General features: G+C 44.3%; 1 protein-coding gene across 1 annotated transcript in view; it reads left to right on the forward strand.

Annotated features, from left to right (window-relative positions):
• Positions 1 to 16,863, forward strand: part of LOC141133779 (serum amyloid P-component-like) — a 40,907-nt gene extending 24,044 nt beyond the window's left edge. The window contains exon 4 of the mRNA XM_073623335.1: positions 15,723 to 16,863. Within this exon, the coding sequence (XP_073479436.1) occupies positions 15,723 to 16,324 (602 nt within the window). The 3' untranslated portion in view covers positions 16,325 to 16,863. The remainder of the gene's footprint in view (positions 1 to 15,722) is intronic.
• Positions 16,864 to 18,992: the final 2,129 nt, after the last annotated feature.

The following is an 18,992-nucleotide window of genomic DNA, read 5'->3' on the forward strand; positions in this document are numbered from 1 at the left end:
ACCCATGGCATGGGGGGGAGGCTCCCGCTCTTCTCTTCTTCTCTTCTTCTTTTCTTCTTTTCTTCTTTTCTTCTCTTCTTCTCTTCTTCTTCATTTTCTTCTCCGGGCCGCTCCGCAATCTATGCTGGCATGGAGGGAGGCTCCCGCTGTGTGACGGCGCTCCTCGTCTGACAGTTCTTAAATAACGGGGGGCGGGGCCACCCGGTGACCCCGCCCCCCTCTGACGCACGGTGACTTGACGGGACTTCCCTGTGGCATTCCCCGTGACGTCACAGGGAAGTCCCGTCAAGTCACCGTGCGTCAGAGGGGGGCGGGGTCACCGGGTGGCCCCGCCCCCCCGTTATTTAAGAACTGTCAGACGAGGAGCGCCGTCACACAGCGGGAGCCTCCCTCCATGCCAGCATGGATTGCGGAGCGGCCCGGAGAAGAAAATGAAGAAGAAGAGAAGAAGAGAAGAAAAGAAGAAAAGAAGAAAAGAAGAAGAGAAGAGCGGGAGCCTCCCCCCCATGCCATGGGTGCGGAGCGGCCCGAGGAGAAGAAGACAGAAGACACCGCGGAGGAGATGCTGGACGAGAACGCCGGAGGAAGAACCAGAAGAACCAGAAGAGCCAGAAGAACCAGAAGATGAAGGAAGATAGAAGAAAGAAGAAGCATTTAAATAAAGGAATTGTCAAAAACTGTCTCTTGTCATTTTTAACATTTTTGACACTTTTTTCGTGAAATGGTAGGGGTACTTATGTACCCCCTTACCATTTCACACAGGGGGGGGGGGGCCGGGATCTGGGGGTCACCTTGTTAAAGGGGGCTTCCAGATTCCGATAAGCCCCCCGCCCGCAGACCCCCACAACCACCGGCCAGGGTTGTGGGGATGAGGCCCTTGTCCTCATCAACATGGGGACAAGGTGTTTTGGGGGGCTACCCCAAAGCACCCTCCCAATGTTGAGGGCATGTGGCCTGGTACAGTTCAGGAGGGAGGGGGGGCCGCACTCTCGTCCCCCCCTCTTTTCCTGCGGCCTGCCAGGTTGCGTGCTCGGATAAGGGTCTGGTATGGATTTTTGGGGGGACCCCACGCCGTTTTTTTTTTTTTTTTTGGCGCGGGGTTCCCCTTAAAATCCATACCAGACCTGAAGGGTCTGGTATGGAATTTAGGGGGAACCCCACGTCATTTTTTTTTTTTAATTTTGGCCGGGGTTCCCCTTAATATCCATATCAGACCTGAAGGGCCTGGTATGGAATTTAGGGGGACCCCCACGTCATTTTTTTTTTTTAATTTTGGTTCGGGGTTCCCCTTTGGGGAATTCCCATGCCGTTTTTATCAATGAACTTCTATGTGTATTGTCGGCAATGCAATAGCCGCGGGTAGTTTTAAATGAGTTTTTTCCTTCAAAATGTCATTTTGCTGTCAGACTGTTCTAAACACAGGAAACATGCGCCCCTTTACAGGCACACTATAGACACCCCCCAGGTACGAAATTTAAAGGGATATTACACTTTTATTGTTTGACTTTAAGCATTATTAAAATCACTGCTCCTGAAAAAACGGCCGTTTTTAAAACTTTTTTTTGCATTGATCCATGTCCCCTGGGGCAGGACCCAGGTCCCCAAACACTTTTTATGACAATAACTTGCATATAAGCCTTGAAAATTAGCACTTTTGATTATTCATGTTCGTGTCCCATAGACTTTAACGGTGTTCGCATGTTCGAACGAACTTTTTTCCTGTTCGCATGTTCTGGTGCGAACCGAACAGGGGGGTGTTCGGCTCATCCCTAATGCTGAGACAAGAGCTTGACGCTCTCTCTTTCTCCGTGCTGAGGCCGAAAAGCAACTGGCCTCTGATGACACATTTGTGAGCCTCCCATTGCGTCATGGGAGAGACATCCGATGTGTCATTGTGGAGGAAGAAGGCGCTCAGCTCCTGTCTAAGACTTGCCAGTCTCCTGATTCTGCAAGCAGAGACGCATCTAGTTTCCGAGTTTTGGTGGAGGTGACCGTTTTGGGGAGATGCAAGGTGTTGGTGATAGGGTGATGATCGGACAGTGTCATGCTCTCTATAGATGCGCTATGGAGGTATGATAGGTCCGCCTGTGTTATAAAATCAGTGGTAATCCAGTCTTGAGTACCGATTGTGTGGGGGTGAAAAATAGGTGTAATCCCTATCCCGGGGGTAAAGTCCTCCAGGTATCATGTAACATCAGGGATGTGAGTTGGAGCTTAATTTGGTGCAGGGCAAAGTAGGGAAGGGAGGTAGTACCCGTGGACGTATCTGTCAAGGGATCTAGAGGTATGTTTAGGTCTCCTCCTAAGATTAGGAGACCCGTTTGGAAAAGCGTTAGTTTCGCCACAATCTCCCGTGTAAATGTGACTTGTCTAGAGTTGGGGCAATAAATGTTAGCCAACGTCACCGGCTTGTTTCTCCACAGACCCTTCCGGAAGACAAATCTGCCTTCTGGATCTAGCATCTGGTCTTCAACATTAAACACTAATGTTTTAAAGAGCAGGATGGAAACCCCCTTAGTCTTGGAGTCTGGGCAAGTGGCATGATAAGCTGTGGGAAAGCGGGCATTATGGAAGCATGGTGTTGCTGTAGATTTGAAGTGTGTTTCTTGGATAAAAAGGATTTGTGCCCTAAGTCGGTGTGCTTCACCAAGGACGCTGCTGCACTTTTCTGGGATGTTCAGTCCTTTAGCATTAAGAGAATAAATTTTAAGGGAGAGAAGAGCTGAGCGTATTGGGGTAGGCGACGTGATTTATGATATATCGTAAATAGTTTAGGGTTGGTCCTATAAGCGGGCTGTTAAGGCCACGTGAAGCTGGAGAAGGTAGTGCTGGAAATCAGGAAAGGAAGGGTATGGGTAAAGAGTGGGGGAGGAAAGGGGGGGGGGGAGGTCCTCCAACCTACCGAAGCTTGTCATTCCTTCACCCATAGCCTGTATGCATTACCCTTTGCCAGTTATATTGCGCCTTTGGGCTGTAAGTGCCCAGAGGTTGAGCCTACACATCCGAGTATGGTTATTAGGTTATTAGGGTATGGTTATTATCCGCGTTCCTTCTCGGTGAATTGGAGATAGATCTACGGCACCTCTGGCTGTAGTGTTGTGAACGAGGTGTAGGTCCTTGCTGCGTGGAGATCCAGGGTTAGGTTGCATAAATGAGATGTACCACTCAGGCACAGCAACCAACGGGATGCCCAGGGTGTCACAGAAGGCACGGAGATCAATTGGCGTGCGCAGAAGAGCTGTATGGTTTCCAACGGTCGCTGCCAAACAAAAGGGGTACATCCAGGGATACATAATGCGTCTGTCTCGCAGAACGTTGATGAGAGGGTGGAGCTCTCTTCTGTGTTGTAGTGTAATGGCAGAAAGATCCTGGAAGATTTGTATGGGAAAACCATCGTGCTGCAGCTGCCCGTGGTTACGGGCTAGGTGTAGAATATCTTCCTTCTGTGTATAGCTGACCAAACAGCAAACCGTATCCCTGGGAGGGTCCCCTTCTCTACCCCTGGGTCTAAGGGCTCTGTGGCATCTCTCGATTTTTATGGGGGCATCTGGGGGTCTGCCAAGGAGTGTGTTGCAGATTGCCCATACCGCTGGTTGTAGTTGCGGGGTTTCTATCGTTTATGGTGTCCCCCTGATGCGTAAGTTGCGCCTTCGCCCCCTCTTATCAAGGTCCTCCAGATGGCGATGCATTTCAATGAGGTGTTGCGCGTGTGTGTCAGTGACCTGCTGTACCTGTATTATAGCATTTCCATGCGTCATGGCTGCCGATTCCACTGTCCCTATACGGGATGCTACTGCTTGAAGGTCAGTTTTAAGGTCTGAGATCGCGGCGGGCAGCGTATTTTTAATGTCCAATGCCACCAGCTGTAGGTCAGCCATGCTGAGGAGTGGGGATATTTGTGGGACATACCTGCTAGCGTGCTGTTGTTCCCCGGGATCAGAGGAGCTGGGCTGGCTGGGCTGATCTATCCGCAGTATGGCTTGTGAGCTGTGTAGAGGCCTGTGTGGATGCCTGCGTTGAAGCCTGTGTGGCCGCCTGCTGGGATCGGAATAACGCCAGAATAGTCCGGCTCAGCTGTGTGATTTGCTCCGCCTGGGAGCGGGTTCAGCCGAGTATTTTTAAAGGTTCCTTTAAAGTGGTTCTAAAGGCTGAAGGTTTTTCATTTTTACCTTCAGTGTGCAGCCCCCCCTTATACCCAGCTGAACCCAATCCTGATAAAGCAATGTTCACGAGAGTAGAAGCTCTCCCGAATCTCTCCCTCTTCATTGGCTGAGACACAGCAGCAGGTGTCATTGGCTTCTGCTGCAGTCAATCACATACAGTGAGGAGGGAGGGGGCATGCTTTGTTTGTCTCATAGACACAAAGAGGCGCCTCAGGAGCGAGTACACATGAGTACTCCCAGAGCAAGCAGCTTGCTTTGGGAGCACTCAGCAGGGGGGAGGTGCCAGGAGCACAGGCGGGGGGCCCTGTGGGGACTAGAGAAGTGGACGATCAGGGCTGCTTTGTGCAAAACCATTACACAGAACGGGTAAGTATAACATATTTATTATTGAAATAAAAAACTGAACCTTTACAAGGGCTCTAACCATTTCAATACTGGACACTTTCACCCTCTTCCTGCCCAGACCAATGTTCAGCTTTCAGAGCTGTCACACTTTAAATGACAATTGCGTGGTTATGCTACACTGTACCCAGGTGAAATTTTTTATCATTTTGTTCACACAAATAGAGCTTTTTTTGGTGGTATTTAATAACCACTTGTTTTTTTTTTTACTTTTCGCTAAATAAATTAAAAAAGATTGAAAATGTTGAAAAAAAAACATTTTTCTTCATTTCTTTTATAAAATTTTGCAAACCAATTTTCTTCATAAATTTAGGCCAAAATGTATTCTGCTCCATTTCTTTGGTGAAAATAACCCAAATCAGTGTAAATTATTTAGTCAGTAGGAAAGTTATAGAGTCTAATTTCTTGGGGTCTGAAATGTCAGGACAGTACCAATATCCACCAAATGACCCCTTTTTGGAAAGTAGACAGTCCAAGGTATTTAGTAAGAGGCATGGCAAGTTTTTTGAAGTTGTAATTTTTTTGTCATCATTTCTTGGAAAATGAAGACATTAATAGGACGAGGTTTCACATATATGACGTCATCCCACGGCCATCTCTGCATCTAGTGGTCCTGTGATTGTATATGACAGACACACGATCTATGGTTAGCACTGCCTATAGTGCCATCCTTGTAAGTGCAATACTTTATCATTTTTAAATAAATTAGATGTTTTAAAACGGAGAGCACTAGATCTGTTTGCTTTTTCTTTCTGCATACATGCTGTGGGGATTGGAAATCTACCAACTCACCCATTCATCCAAGTAAGAAGCATTTGAAGAGGTAGCCATTTGTCTTCATCCCAAGAGAGGGAAAAATATGTGGTGAGATCTACTGGTAATGCAGGGTCACAGCAGTGAGGTGAGAGGCTAATTTTCAAGGGTGGAGGATTCACATTTCATATTACATGTCACAGTTGTGATTGGAGTGGATTCAAGTTGGACATCATTTTCTTTTTGATATTTTTGGATATTTATTGGACTATTTTTTGCACATTATAAATGGGAAAAAAAATGTGCTTAGTGAATTGTTATAATAATTAAATGACACAACAGCAGCACAAATATGTATGTAGCGCCCTGTGGTTTAGTCAGGGAGCTCCTCACCAAATTCCTTGTCAGGAGTAGCTACTGTAGTTAATTGCTAGGGATCCATTGACTTCTCCCTAAGTTTGACCTGGTTGTACTTTCCTCTTCTACCACCAGGTGGCTGGGCGCTTGGAGGTATTAGATTGAGAAGGACACATCAAGGTCAAGTTATGGGTATATGGGGTATCTCAGTCAATGGGCGGGGATTTTGCTGAATCCCTTGGCCTGCTGGGAGGGAGAGCCTATATATTTGGGTGACATCAGGTGATCCAGGTTCTTGTGTGACACCCAGACCGCCATCTAGGTGGATGGGTGTCCTCTGTCCCGGGCTGCTAGGACATAGATTGTGCCTATCCTGGGGGCATGAGGCTGCCAGGCTGTGCGAGGGCCTATCCAGAAGTAAGAGGGCAGTGCAGGTTTGGGACTGCGGCTTGCAGTCCAACCAGAAGTGGCGGTTCTGCCGGCCAGGGAATCTGTCGTGGTCGGAGGTAGAAGGGAAGCTGTCGCCACTAGGGGGCCAATCGCCTTTACCAGGGACCACAGTGAGTAACTGAAGCAAGTACCAGAACAAAATTCTCACCGAACAGACACGGTGGAGGATCTAGAAACTTCAGGCGGTGATCAAGTCAGGGACCCAACCAGCGGAGGTGACGCTTGCAGAGCTGCCTTGTGTGCCAAGCCAGGGACTGAGCCGTTCAGCAGGGGTGAAGCTTGAAGGCATGCAAAGTGTCAAGCTAGGGACCCAGCAGGGAAGCGTGGGTGACGCTTGAGGGGATACTACCACAAAAGCCTCGAGGAGCTCACGGGATTCAGAGTCAGTGAATCAGAGGGTCTAGTGAAAGACCAGGAGCTCAAGGGGCTGAGGCTAAAGAACTACAAGGAGAAGTTGTAGTACAGCTGATAGAAGTGTTACTTTGAGTTAGGAATTGTTTAAGTACTGTTGCTATAGGAGACAGCAATCCTGAACGTGCAGAAGTGGCACCTTGCTGGGGCCTTTCCCTGTACGGCTGTCTTCCTGTTGAAGTCTCTGTGTCTGCTATTTGAAATTGCAACTACTTAAGGGTGTCCTGGCCCTAACCCTCTTTGCCTTGCAAAATATAAAAAGGACTGTCAAAGGACTGTCAAAGTAATAAAAGCCCTGACGAACCGGGGCTTCCCGCGAAACGCGTAGGCCATATCCTCGACATCTTATACCAGGACCCACACACCCTGGACTAAAGAAACAGTAAATTGTACTCTTTCTCAGACTGTATTGTGTTTTTAAAAGTTTCCATCCATGGATGGCAAATAAAGTTTTTCTATAATTTTTTTAAAAATTGTGTTGTAAATTATTATTTACACTCCACTGAGGCATGCGTAAAGCCCCACTCTACTTCTTCTCGAATTTGAATCTTGTATCTACTAGGGACGGTGCCTCTGTGGAGTTATAATTACTCCACGTCTACTCCCACCCCAATATATCTCTTTACATCCAAGAAGTGTCTGGCGCCCAATGACTTTTATCACCTTTGCACCCAACTATGCCTCACAACCCACCACATATTGAAGGATGTCAGCTATCTTTGGCCTTGAAGGTTCACATTAGACTGGAAGAGGTCAGAGATTCTGCTACTTGTACACACCATTGGAACAAATAAAGAAAGAAAATGTTGCGCTGTCAAAAATAATGATATAGTGAAAAAATCTTTCTTCAGTATAATAATATCAGAGGATATAAACCATTAAAGTCCGTCACATAATCTTAAATCTTAAAGTGAAAAGAATGTCCAAACACCAGCAAATCCTTCAGTGAAAAAAGGGTGGTGTCCTTTCAATTAACAAGAGGTGTAACACCTTGTGCTCCCCAAGAGATAGATAAAACAAAATGATCTTCTTACCAGATATTAGGACCTTTGAAGGCCTATACACACATTAGTGAGTAATCACCTCTCACTTCAGGTATAAGCCAGCTTTACTGTCCAGCCTGTTAGGGAACGCCAATAGTACATATAATGGTCTCATATGAGCCTTTAGACCTGATCATGCAGTATGCCAGAAAGAAGAGGAAACAAACTCATTGCGCAGCGTTCACTAATAAGCACAAGAGTTTAATTTATAAATCTACTTACAGCAAAGATAAGTAACAAAGACATATCGGAAAAACATCAGTCAAACACTCTCCACGAGTGCTGAGACATCACTGCTATTCCTTGCTCTGCCTTGCCTGACATTAGACATGTGCACTGACAAAAAATGTGTTTGTTTTCGTTTCATTTGTTTGTTTGTTTTTTCATTTTTCGGGTCATTCGTTATACGCGCAATTCTTAATGTCATTCATTCGTAAATTCGTACATTCATAAATTCGAAAATTCAGAAATTCCTACATTCGTACATTCGTAAATTCGAAAATTCAGAAATTCAGAAATTCCTACATTCGTAAATTAGAAAATTTGGAAAATTAGAAATTCAAAATTCCCGAAAATCTGAGAAACCGAAAACTCGAAAATCTGAAATAATAACTAACTATTACATTCTAGGTATTGGAATTTCCTTTCAAATTTCGCTGTTAGTGAATTTATCTGAAGTTACAAATTATCCGAAATAACGAATGCCGCATCTAAACAAGTGGAACGAAACAAATTAATAACAAATAATAATAGTAAAATGTTTTTATTATTATTATTGTTATTTATTATTATTAATTCATTACGTTCCATTCGTTTAGATGCGGCATTCGTTATTTCGGATAATTTGTAACTTCGGATAAATTTGTATTGGTTACGTTCACTAACACCCAAATTTGATAGCAAATTCCAATACCTATAATTAATAGTTAGTAATAGTTAAGTTATTATTAGTTAAATATTATTTCAGATTTCCGAATTTTCAAATTTACGAATTTACAAATTTACGAATTTAAGAATGTACGAATTTACGAAGGTACAAACTTAAGAATTTACGAATGTTAGAATTTACGAATGTATGAATTTACGAGTGTGCAAATTTACAAAAGTACGAATTTACGAACTTAAGAATGTACAAATTTACGAATTTACGAATGTGCGCTTGTGCGAATTTACAAATGTAGGAATTTACGAATGTGCGAACTTAAGAATGTACAAATTTATTAATTTACGAATATGCGAATGTACGAATTCGCAAATTTACGAATGTACGAATTTACGAATGTGTGAATGTACAAATTTATGAATATATGAATTTACGAATATTTGGAAAAATTTGTTAAACAGGTTTTCGTTAATTCGGATATTTCCAAATTAACGAATTTGTCGAAATTCATTTAAAAATGAATTCGGAACAAAACGAATTGGACATTTTTCCTTCAATGGAACGAGGCAGTAGGTCTATTTTTCGCACATGTATAGACATTTTTTTGCACAATTGTTTGATAATATTGTGTTTATTCTTTGCAAGTCGTGCTACATTGATTTTTTATATATATTAGTTTAATAAGGTAGAATCACTTATGGGTGTTGGCCAGCAACTTTTATAATTAATTTGGTTGACACATTATTGGATTGCGCAAATTGAATATTGGTACACGATTGAATGATCACTTCACAGCAGAAGATTGCGAATTTTCGGAGCCACGCGGGACCCCTACATCAGGCATGTGATCTTACCTTGAAGTATTTTCGATTGCAAGCCGGAGGTCACTCCCGCACAAACTCACTCTTCAGCCACATTCAGGATTGTGTGGGTTGGGAATATTACTTTGGCTTTATATAGAAAAGGAGGTTGCAATTGTTTTTTCTTAGAAGTCGTACCTTCATAAAATGCAAATCTTGTCAAAAAAAGTTACACAGTTCCTGGAAACGTGCCACATTAGTAATTACCAACAAATAATATAAACTGGGAAGGGTAATAAGGGAAGAAAGAGAGGCAGTAGCATCTCAGTATGTAGGTAGGAGGATGGGAAGGGGAAAAAAGGGGAAGGGGTAGCATAGAAGAATGAGCGAGAGAGCAAAACAGCTTTCCGGGGTCACTTTTTGGAAAATAAATTCCATATTTGTTCTACAAAGAAGCAACAAAAGCAGGCCCAAGGGTCCCACACCCGTTCAAAGGCAATAGATTGGGTAGTGCTGGGCTGAGTATACGCTTCCAACAAGAGGAGATTAAACAATTGGCAGCTGGAAGTATATGCAAGAATAGCTTTCTGGCCTCTTTTAACACCGTAGATGGGGGAAACCCAGCAAGTACTTTGATGGATCTTTAAAATATTTGTGACTAATGGTTTGATCTTTGGAGAAGTCCAATATATGTGATAGAGTGTTCCTGGTTGGTTAAACCACCTCCAGTAGCGATCTGGTATAGCCAGATGATTAATAGCAGGTAAGAAGACAGGGGCATGGTACCAATGATATAGAATATACTTTAACTGCTTAGACCTAACCAAGGTTATAAAAAGGTACCTCATACCTAGTAGCAAGTGAACAAAAAGTGTGGAAGTGGACTTTTTATAGTTACCAAATAACCATAAAGTTTTTAAAATTATATATTTTTTTAAAAACATAGTTTAAAATATGTTACCATACATGTGACATGTTACAAACAAACACATCATGATTACAGCATCCATCAATAAGGTGTCTTCAATGTCAGTCTGAAAAACCTCAACGGGTTTCAACTCATAAAGAATCTTCATCAGGAGTAAAAGAGCTTACATCTCAGTCCCCTCCCTTTCACATCACAGTCCCTGTTAGGTACCTGGTAGTAGAGCCTGACTTGTAGGAGAAGACCTCTCATACAACGCTGGTTCAGGAGCCACTGGAGTGGGGACAGTGGTCTCCTGAGCGCAGTGGGGTAGGAGCGCCTGTTGAATAGAGTCTCTGATGCTGAAGTGAGGAGAGATCCCACAGGGATGGCTGGACTGCAGATCAGGTGGAGACTGGAGATGCAGAGATCACTGGAGCTGAAGCTGAAGGTGCAACAGCAAGAACAACAGCAGGCACAAGCAGGGTCAGACGGTCCGGGTCAGCAGGTAGATGAGACAGGCAATAACAGCAGGCAGAGGCAGAGTCGGTAGGCAGGCAGAGGTCGGCAACGGTATCAGGCAGTAGCAGTAGAGTAGTCAGGCAAGCTGGGTCGGATGGGAGCTGGAGGGATGGTCAGACAAGCCGGGTCAGATAGGTAACAATCAATCAGGTGCAGATTTACAGGAATCACAGAGCTGAGACGAAGCAGCAATGTGCCAGAGGCACAGGGGAACTTTTATGTGCTCTTTGGCGCCAAACCGGCGCTAACGCGAACGCGTGCGCGCCCGTACGCCCGAGCGCCGCGCTGATGCCTGGAAACAGCAGGATCTTGCTGCAAGGTTCGTAACAGGAGCGCGCCGGCGCATAGGCGGATGCAAACGCCCAGGTCTGGCGCCGGTGGTACCCTGACACTTCTCCTTCTGGATCCTGACATTTCCAGCTCCGGGCTTTCCTCCCCCTCCTCCTCATTGCTATAATTACCACGCACCTGCTGTGTCTCCGCCATGTGCTCTTCCCCCACTGCGCCCAACATAAAGGGGCGGGGAATAGACTAGAAAGAACGTCAGGGGCGGGCGGAGTTACACACATGCGCAGTGTGTATAAAGCGTAACACGCGTGCATAGTACGTACGATCTGTGAGCAGAGGAAGGAGTATCAGAGGCGCCGTCGTGATAACGAAGATAAGAGCCAAACTTGGGCCTATACTGCTTCTAGATTGAGGCCTATATTGTAACAAGATTAGGAGAGTTTTGCCTGACATTAGGGTTTGTCTTGTGTTGTGTCTTGCAGTGAAAATCTATATCTTGAAAGATAACGACTTTATGGCAATCTTCATTGATATGTTCAGGGAGCTGCCTTGTCTATGGGAGATAAACCACCCGGAATATAAGAACCAAACAAAGAGGAAGGCAGCACTGGATCAATTGCTGGAATTTGTGAAGACGGTGATCCCCACGGCAGACATCACCTATTTGAAGATCCTAATTGGTGGCCTGAGGAGCACTTATCTAAGGGAGCACAAGAAGGTCCAATATTCTCAGAGATCCGGAGCTGCAGATGACATTTATGTCCCCAGGCTGTGGTACTATAACAGGCTGCATTTTCTGGCAGGTCAGACTGAACCCAGGCCAGCACTCTCCACTCTTCCTTCCACGCTTCCTTCCCCCTCAGCTGAGGCAGCAACATGTGGAGGAGCCCAGATTGAGCCAGGTATAGCATTTCTCTAAATATTTCTGCTTGTCTAATCAATGATGTTAACTAGATGTTAGTTTGGAGTACTAATTTATGATTGTGATTGATGAAGCAAAAACTAAAACCATGTCCCTTTTTCATACACAGGGAAGTCTCAGCCAGGAGGTGGCCGGGCCAACAGGCTGCCTGATATCCAGGTCCCTCCCCTACACCCGCAAAGAAAAAGTGGCAGGAAGAGGAGTAACCTGGAGGAGGCTGCCATAGGCCTCTTTTGGAAGGCTACAGAGGCCCTGAGAAGCCCCCACACTGTGGAGGAGGACTTTGCTGGCATAACTGCCTGCAAAATGCTGCAGATGGAGGAGGGCCAACGACTCCTGTCTGAGTCCTTAATTTTGGAAGCTCTCAATAAGGGGTTGAAGGGCCAAATAACATCTGCTACCCACATTTGTGACCTCACACATGGTCCTCCTCCTCCTCCTCCAGGTCCTACTACTCCTCCTCCTCCTCCTCCAGGTCCTAATACTACTCCTCCTCCTCCTCCAGGTCCTACTCCTCCTCCTGCCACATCTCCAACACCAGAGCCACAGCCAGGAAGGAAGCGTAGAAAGAAGACCAGAAAGTGATGACCCTGTGTCCAGTCTGGTCTGGCAAAAGATGCAGGCTCTTGTAGTACCACAGCCTGGGGACACAGATGTCATCTGCTGCTTTCCGGATCTCTGGGACTTCTGGACCAGACTGCACTCCCTTAGATATGGACTCCTCAGGCCACCAATTTTGATGTTAAAGAATTTATGTCTGCCCTGGGGGTCCAAGGCTTTGCCAATTTCTGCTGTTTCTCCAGCATTGCCTCCCTCTTTGTTTGGTTCTGAGCCCTTAATAAAGTTTTTTTTGTTTAAATTATACTTGCCTATGTGTGTTTTCCTTCAAAAAGGACAGTTTGTTTGTGAGGAGGCAGGTACATTTCAAAAATACAATGTGAAATTAACAAGGGACACCGACACCAAGCAATCTCCTTGAGATTAGATAATATAAGATATCAATGGTGTTGTGGTAACTTGACACACAAAACACAGACAAAAATATTATGGAGTAAAACTAAAAATAAAATAAAACAAAGATCAGCCTTGAAAAAAAAACAAACCTAAAAAAAAAAAAAAAAAAAAAAACAGGCTTAAAAAAAAAAAAAAAAGAAAAGAAAACAACCCAAAAATAATTTTGTCAGATGTGACAAATCAAAATATGTTGAGGGAATCACAATAAATAATAAAGAAAGAAGTTTGTGAGAAGTATGTGTGAATATAAGCAACATTGCAGCGTGACGAAAGTGCTGTATCCATTCCGAACGTTAATTTTACCAGACCTGAGCTGTTCCGTCTCGGAATTTCTTCTGAGCATGCGTGGCACTTTGTGCATCGGAACTGGCCACACACGGTCGGAAATGACGCGATCGGATTTTGTTTTCTGACCGTGTGTACGGGGCATAACAGTTACAGCTCTTCCCCCTTCACTGTCCTACCTTAACACGGTTGGCAGAGGGCAGAAGTCACAGCAGGGTGCATTCCTCTTCTGTTTATGTATTTGCCTGCCTGCCACCGCTGCTGTTAAACTCACAGCAGGAAAGAGGGCAGGAAATACAGAAGGTCTGCACTCAGGGCGGAAGATGACCAACTCTTCTTCGTAACAAGCAAAACGTTGGACAGCTCCCGTTCCTTTTGTAGACCTGCCATATATCCCGCCCTCTTCCCTGCTGAGAGCTTAAAGTGGTTGTTACCCTCCAAAAAAATCATGCTCCTGTCCCTTTAAGGCATGAGCTATAGCATAGTGCTTTTGCCTAGTCAATTGCCCCTTTGTATGTTCTACAGAACCTGCTTGATTCTGCCTGGTCCTGACTTCCCCCTCTGTCAGTTGACCACATTTATCATGGCTGCTGAGCTATGAGCTCATGGTCAGGATACATGCCTCTGTCATCTAGCTTCTCTCCTGTGCGTCTGTGTGTCCCTGCAGCTCCCGCCTCCTCTCCCTCCTCTCCCTCCTCTCCCTCCTCTCTCTCTGTCAGCTCTGTAGTGTAGTGTCTAGTGAAAACATGATCTCCTTCCCACCCCTCTCCTCTCCTCTTCTCACTGCCCCTCCCCTCTCCTCACAGTCCATCCCCTATCCTCTCCTCACAGCCCCTCCCCTCTCCTCTCCTCACAGCCCCTCCCCTCTTCTCCAGCCTTCATTCACTGACTATACTATTTACCCAAAACAGAAGGGGAATCTCTGCCCCTCCCACTTGGCTCTCTTAGATCGATATACAGAGCAGAGAGAGGAGGTGACCACAAATGAGCACAAAGAAAAAAAGGTATTTAGGATTGAAAAACAAACAAACCACCGTGTACTGCTTAATGAACAAACACATGGAGGCTAGATCAATTTCATCCACTTTAACAGCAGCGGCAGCAGACAGGTGAATACATATTTAGAAGATGAATCCACCCTCCTGTGACTTCCGCCCCTCTGTCGTGATGTGAGTTTTAACAGCAGTAGCGGCAGCAGCAGGAGAGTCCAACTCAGGCTGCTAAGTGGTGCGGCCGCGGTACGGACAGGACTGTCACTCGGTCCGGGGTCCGCCATTTGGTGACACCTAATCTGTAGCATTCATTAAACAGTAAAACCTACAAAAATGTATGTGGGAGACAGACAAACCACAAGAGCCTTCAAAGATCTCAAAAAGAGATGGTTTGTGGATTGTAATAATGAATGACTAATATATTAATGAATATGTGTCACACATACCCCTAACGCAGGTGGTCAGACACTATAGCTGGCTTCTGTGTTCTTCACCTATAGCAGCACCCTTTCCCATAAGGTTAGCAGGCCTACCGGTACTCAGTTGCCCCCAGGACTTATACGCAAGGCTATAGTCTCTGGCTATTATGCCAGGGCATTAGTAAACTGAGCAAAGAAAACAGGTTCTTGTGGTTAGCAGACAGGTAAGGTTCAGAATAGTCAGGGAAAACAGGCGTATAGGCGCTGCAACCTTCCCACATTAAAAGCTCCACCCAGTGCTCAGACCTTGAGGCTGCTGACACCTCCAACGTACCAAAATAAAGGAAAGGGATGGTCGACACTCAGGATGACATCCAAAATAGTATTTCTTTATTAAATGCATGTACAAAGCTGTAAAGCAGCCTATGTGTTTCGGAAGTTAGTCCTTAGTCATGGATGAATAGTCAGGGTCAAAATTCAAAGTCAAAAGGCAGGCAGAGTTCAGAGAACAGTTGATATCCGATCTGAGGTCGTCAATGAGGTAATCCAATCTAGCCAAAGGGCAGACAAACCGGGAGCTTGATCAGGTATTACACACGCTATTACAAGCATGACACTGCAGGGTTGGCTAGCTTAAATCAGGTTTGCTCTCCACCCAGAGTCTGGCCACATCAATCACCTTGCAGGTGGAGAGACAGCCAAGGAGAATGCCACAGCCTAAACCAGGATGCTGGAATGAAAAGCAGGAGGGCTAGATGTTCCTGACAATCTAACAGCCAGTTTATATTATCGGTGCTGTTAGGGCTTCTATACTTCTATACTACAACTGAGGTCTCCATTTTAATCAAAATTTGGAGGACATTTGGAGATCAAAATAACACCCTTGACTGGATAACTGAAAGGTGCCAAAACACATTTGTTACTGGATCTGAAAACCACATATATTAAAAAAAAAGAAAAAAATATAATGATCTTCCTGAGGTATATGCGAGTACACATACAGTATATATATTTTTTTTAATTTCTAGCTTTTATAAATATTTTATAATTTATTGTTCAGCAGCTAAAGCTTTGATTTGTTACAGTAATGAGTTTTGTCTGTTTTCTTGTCTAGGCTTGGAGGGTAAAGTCTTCGTCTTCCCCAAAGAAACTGACACAGATCATGTCATTCTAAAACCTACAATTACAAGGCCATTGCAGAAAGTCAGCGTCTGTCTACGTTCTTACACCGACCTTTCCCGCCCCTATACTCCCTTCTCTCTTGCTACTCCTGGGAAGGACAATGCCTTTGTGATCTACTTACAGCCTCCAAACACTTGTTCTGTATATATCAACCAGGAACTCTCTAGTTTTAAGACAGACTCTGAGTCTTTGGACTGGAGGCACATCTGTGTGACCTGGGACTCCAACACTGGAGTGGTCCAACTTTGGGTCAATGGGAAACTATACCCCAGAAGAGTCTCTATGAACGGGTCTTCTATCGCAGCAGAGACCAGCATTGTTCTGGGACAGGAACAAGATTCTTTTGGTGGAAAGTTTGATGATAAGCAGTCATTGGTTGGTGAAATAAGTGATGTCCACATGTGGGATTATGTCCTGACTCCAGAAAACATCAAGAAAGTAATCTCTGGCGAACACAATGGAAATGTCATTAATTGGATATCTCTATACTTAGAGATCAAAGGGGAAGTTCTTGTCCAGCCCAAATTTCAGTGAAAGCCAACGAGCTCATCATATAGACTTCATTCTTAAGATACCCCAACTGCTGCTTCTGAATTACAGTGATAATGATGATTTATTTGTCATCTCCATAAATAATGAGGATTGACAATGATGAGTGAAGATCAAATAATCAATGATCTTATAGTGTAACTAAAACACATGAAATTTGTAACCAGGATTCTAAATCATTGGAGTTTTTATTTTCTCAATGGTAACATAATAGTCCTGGTTGTATAATCTTATAATCAAACATATCATTAACATAAACTATCTTAAGTAAAATATATATATATATAAGCAATATACAAGTGGCATTCTTTCTGTTTTCACTTTGTTATACAATTTGACATCTAATTGGTTAGTTTTATTCACCTTTCACTCCTTCCTTCTACTTCAAGTATTTTTAGGAGGTAATAAGGGTTAGAACCAAAGATGACACTACCAGCCTAGCACAAGGGGCAGTAAGTGTGGCAGCTGTGATCTGGTAAGTCCAAGAACAATCACCGCACCGTACATATCTGGCATCCATTGATAATATTCACCATAGTTATAATTTGCAATAAGCCAAAATGTACCCAGTTTCGGTCTGGGGTACTTCACCAAAATGTGGATGTCGAATCCAAACCCCATTGAAATCCATGGGAATGTAGCCCTCTTGTCCTAAACAGGGGCTACTATCTAAATTTACTTTTTTACTGGGCTGTAGTCAGCTCAGGTTGATTTATAGTTTTTCATTTGGTCTTTCCCTAAGCTTAAGTTGGGTTGTGATTCCTTACTGCTGCCAGTAGGTGTCACTGGTGGCAATAGAATAAGATTTCACAAACAAACGAACTGAGTCATGGACATTTATATTTCCTTTATAGAACAATGGGGTGGCCATCTAGGTGTCCTGGAGTGGTGAGTAGAGTGGTAACCTCAGCCTGGACTCCAACCAGGCCAAGCTCTCAACGCATTTCACTCTGCCCCGGGAGCTTAGTCATGGGGACAGGGAACTCATGCATGTGGGGAGTATTTACGCATCATTGGTAATCACTCATTGGATGTAAAGAGTTAGCAGGTGTATGTAATTAATTGTAATGGGTGTTGTATTTAGAAGTGAATTCTGTCAATACAATTGAATCTGTGATGCTACTCTCTTTGTAATACATAGTGTTGTGAATGAAAAATATTTCCTTTAGCCAGCCCAGTAAGAGGTTCAGGTCACTTGTGCATGCTGGGAAAAGATATAAATATTTGGGACAGGCCATGTGCTCACTCTCTTCCCCTGAGGCCTGGGGAGGTGCTGCTGGATGGAGCTCTGCTGTTAGGCCCAGTAGCAATATGTGTGCTGAAGTGGTCCTGAAGCTGCCCTGCCTGGTGTGGAGGAAGCTGTGCCAAGGAGAAGATTCAGGAGAGGAACCTTGCTGGAGAGATCCAGGTAAAAGGTTGGTTTCTCACATAGCTTGGTGACTCACTTGAAGGACGCACTGAATTTGGGAAAATGCTTATAGTGTTGCCGGGTCAACTTAAAGGTTCTGACACTGTGAAGCTGGAAGTTGATCTGAATCTGCAGAGTCTGTAAGTGATCTACACTGGTATTTGGGACCCCTAACCCTCACCTCCATCATCATTCTAAAATAAAAGTTCAACAGACAAAAGTTACTGGAACCCAATGTTTCTCTCAATGCCCCTTAGAAATCAGCAAGGGGCCATTTTATAAGAGCAACAAACTGCCAAGAACAATTATTTGGAACTTTTCAGACATTCCAATGATAAAACACATGTAAATAAAATTGATAATTAAATATACAAAGTTCCTTTGAAATATACAGTGGGGACGGAAAGTATTCAGACCCCCTTAAATTTTTCACTCTTTGTTATATTGCATTTGCTAAAATCATTTAAGTTCATTTTTTTCCTCATTAATGTACACACGGCACCCCATATTGACAGAAAAACACAGAATTGTTGACATTTTTGCAGATTTATTAAAAAAGAAAAACTGAAATATCACATGGTCCTAAGTATTTAGACCCTTTGCTCTGACGCTCATATTTTTAACTCAGGTGCTGTCCATTTCTTCTGATCATCCTTGAGATGGTTCTACACCTTCATTTGAGTCCAGCTGTGTTTGATTATACTGATTTGACTTGATTAGGAAAGCCACACAACTGTCTATATAAGACCTTACAGCTCACAGTGCATGTCAGAGCAAATGAGAATCATGAGGTCAAAGGAACTGCCTTAGGAGATCAGAGACAGAATTGTGGCAAGGCACAGATCTGGCCAAGGTTACAAAAACATTCTGCTGCACTTAAGGTTCCTAAGAGCACAGTGGCCTCCATAATCCTTAAATGGAAGACGTTTGAGACGACCAGAACCCTTCCTAGAGCTGGCCGTCCGGCCAAACTGAGCTATCGGGGGAGAAGAGCCTTGGTGAGAGAGGTAAAGAAAAACCCAAAGATCACTGTGGCTGAGCTCCAGAGATGCAGTCGGGAGATGGGAGAAAGTTGTAGAAAGTCAACCATCACTGCAGCCCTCCACCAGTCGGGGCTTTATGGCAGAGTGGCCCGACGGAAGGCTCTCCTCAGTGCAAGACACATGAAAGCCTGCATGGAGTTTGCTAAAAAAAACACCCAAAGGACTCCAAGATGGTGAGAAATAAGATTCTCTGGTCTGGTAA

The sequence above is a fragment of the Aquarana catesbeiana genome, linkage group LG03 (assembly GCF_042186555.1).
Source record: "Aquarana catesbeiana isolate 2022-GZ linkage group LG03, ASM4218655v1, whole genome shotgun sequence".
In the NCBI taxonomy this organism is placed as follows: Eukaryota; Metazoa; Chordata; class Amphibia; order Anura; family Ranidae; genus Aquarana; species Aquarana catesbeiana.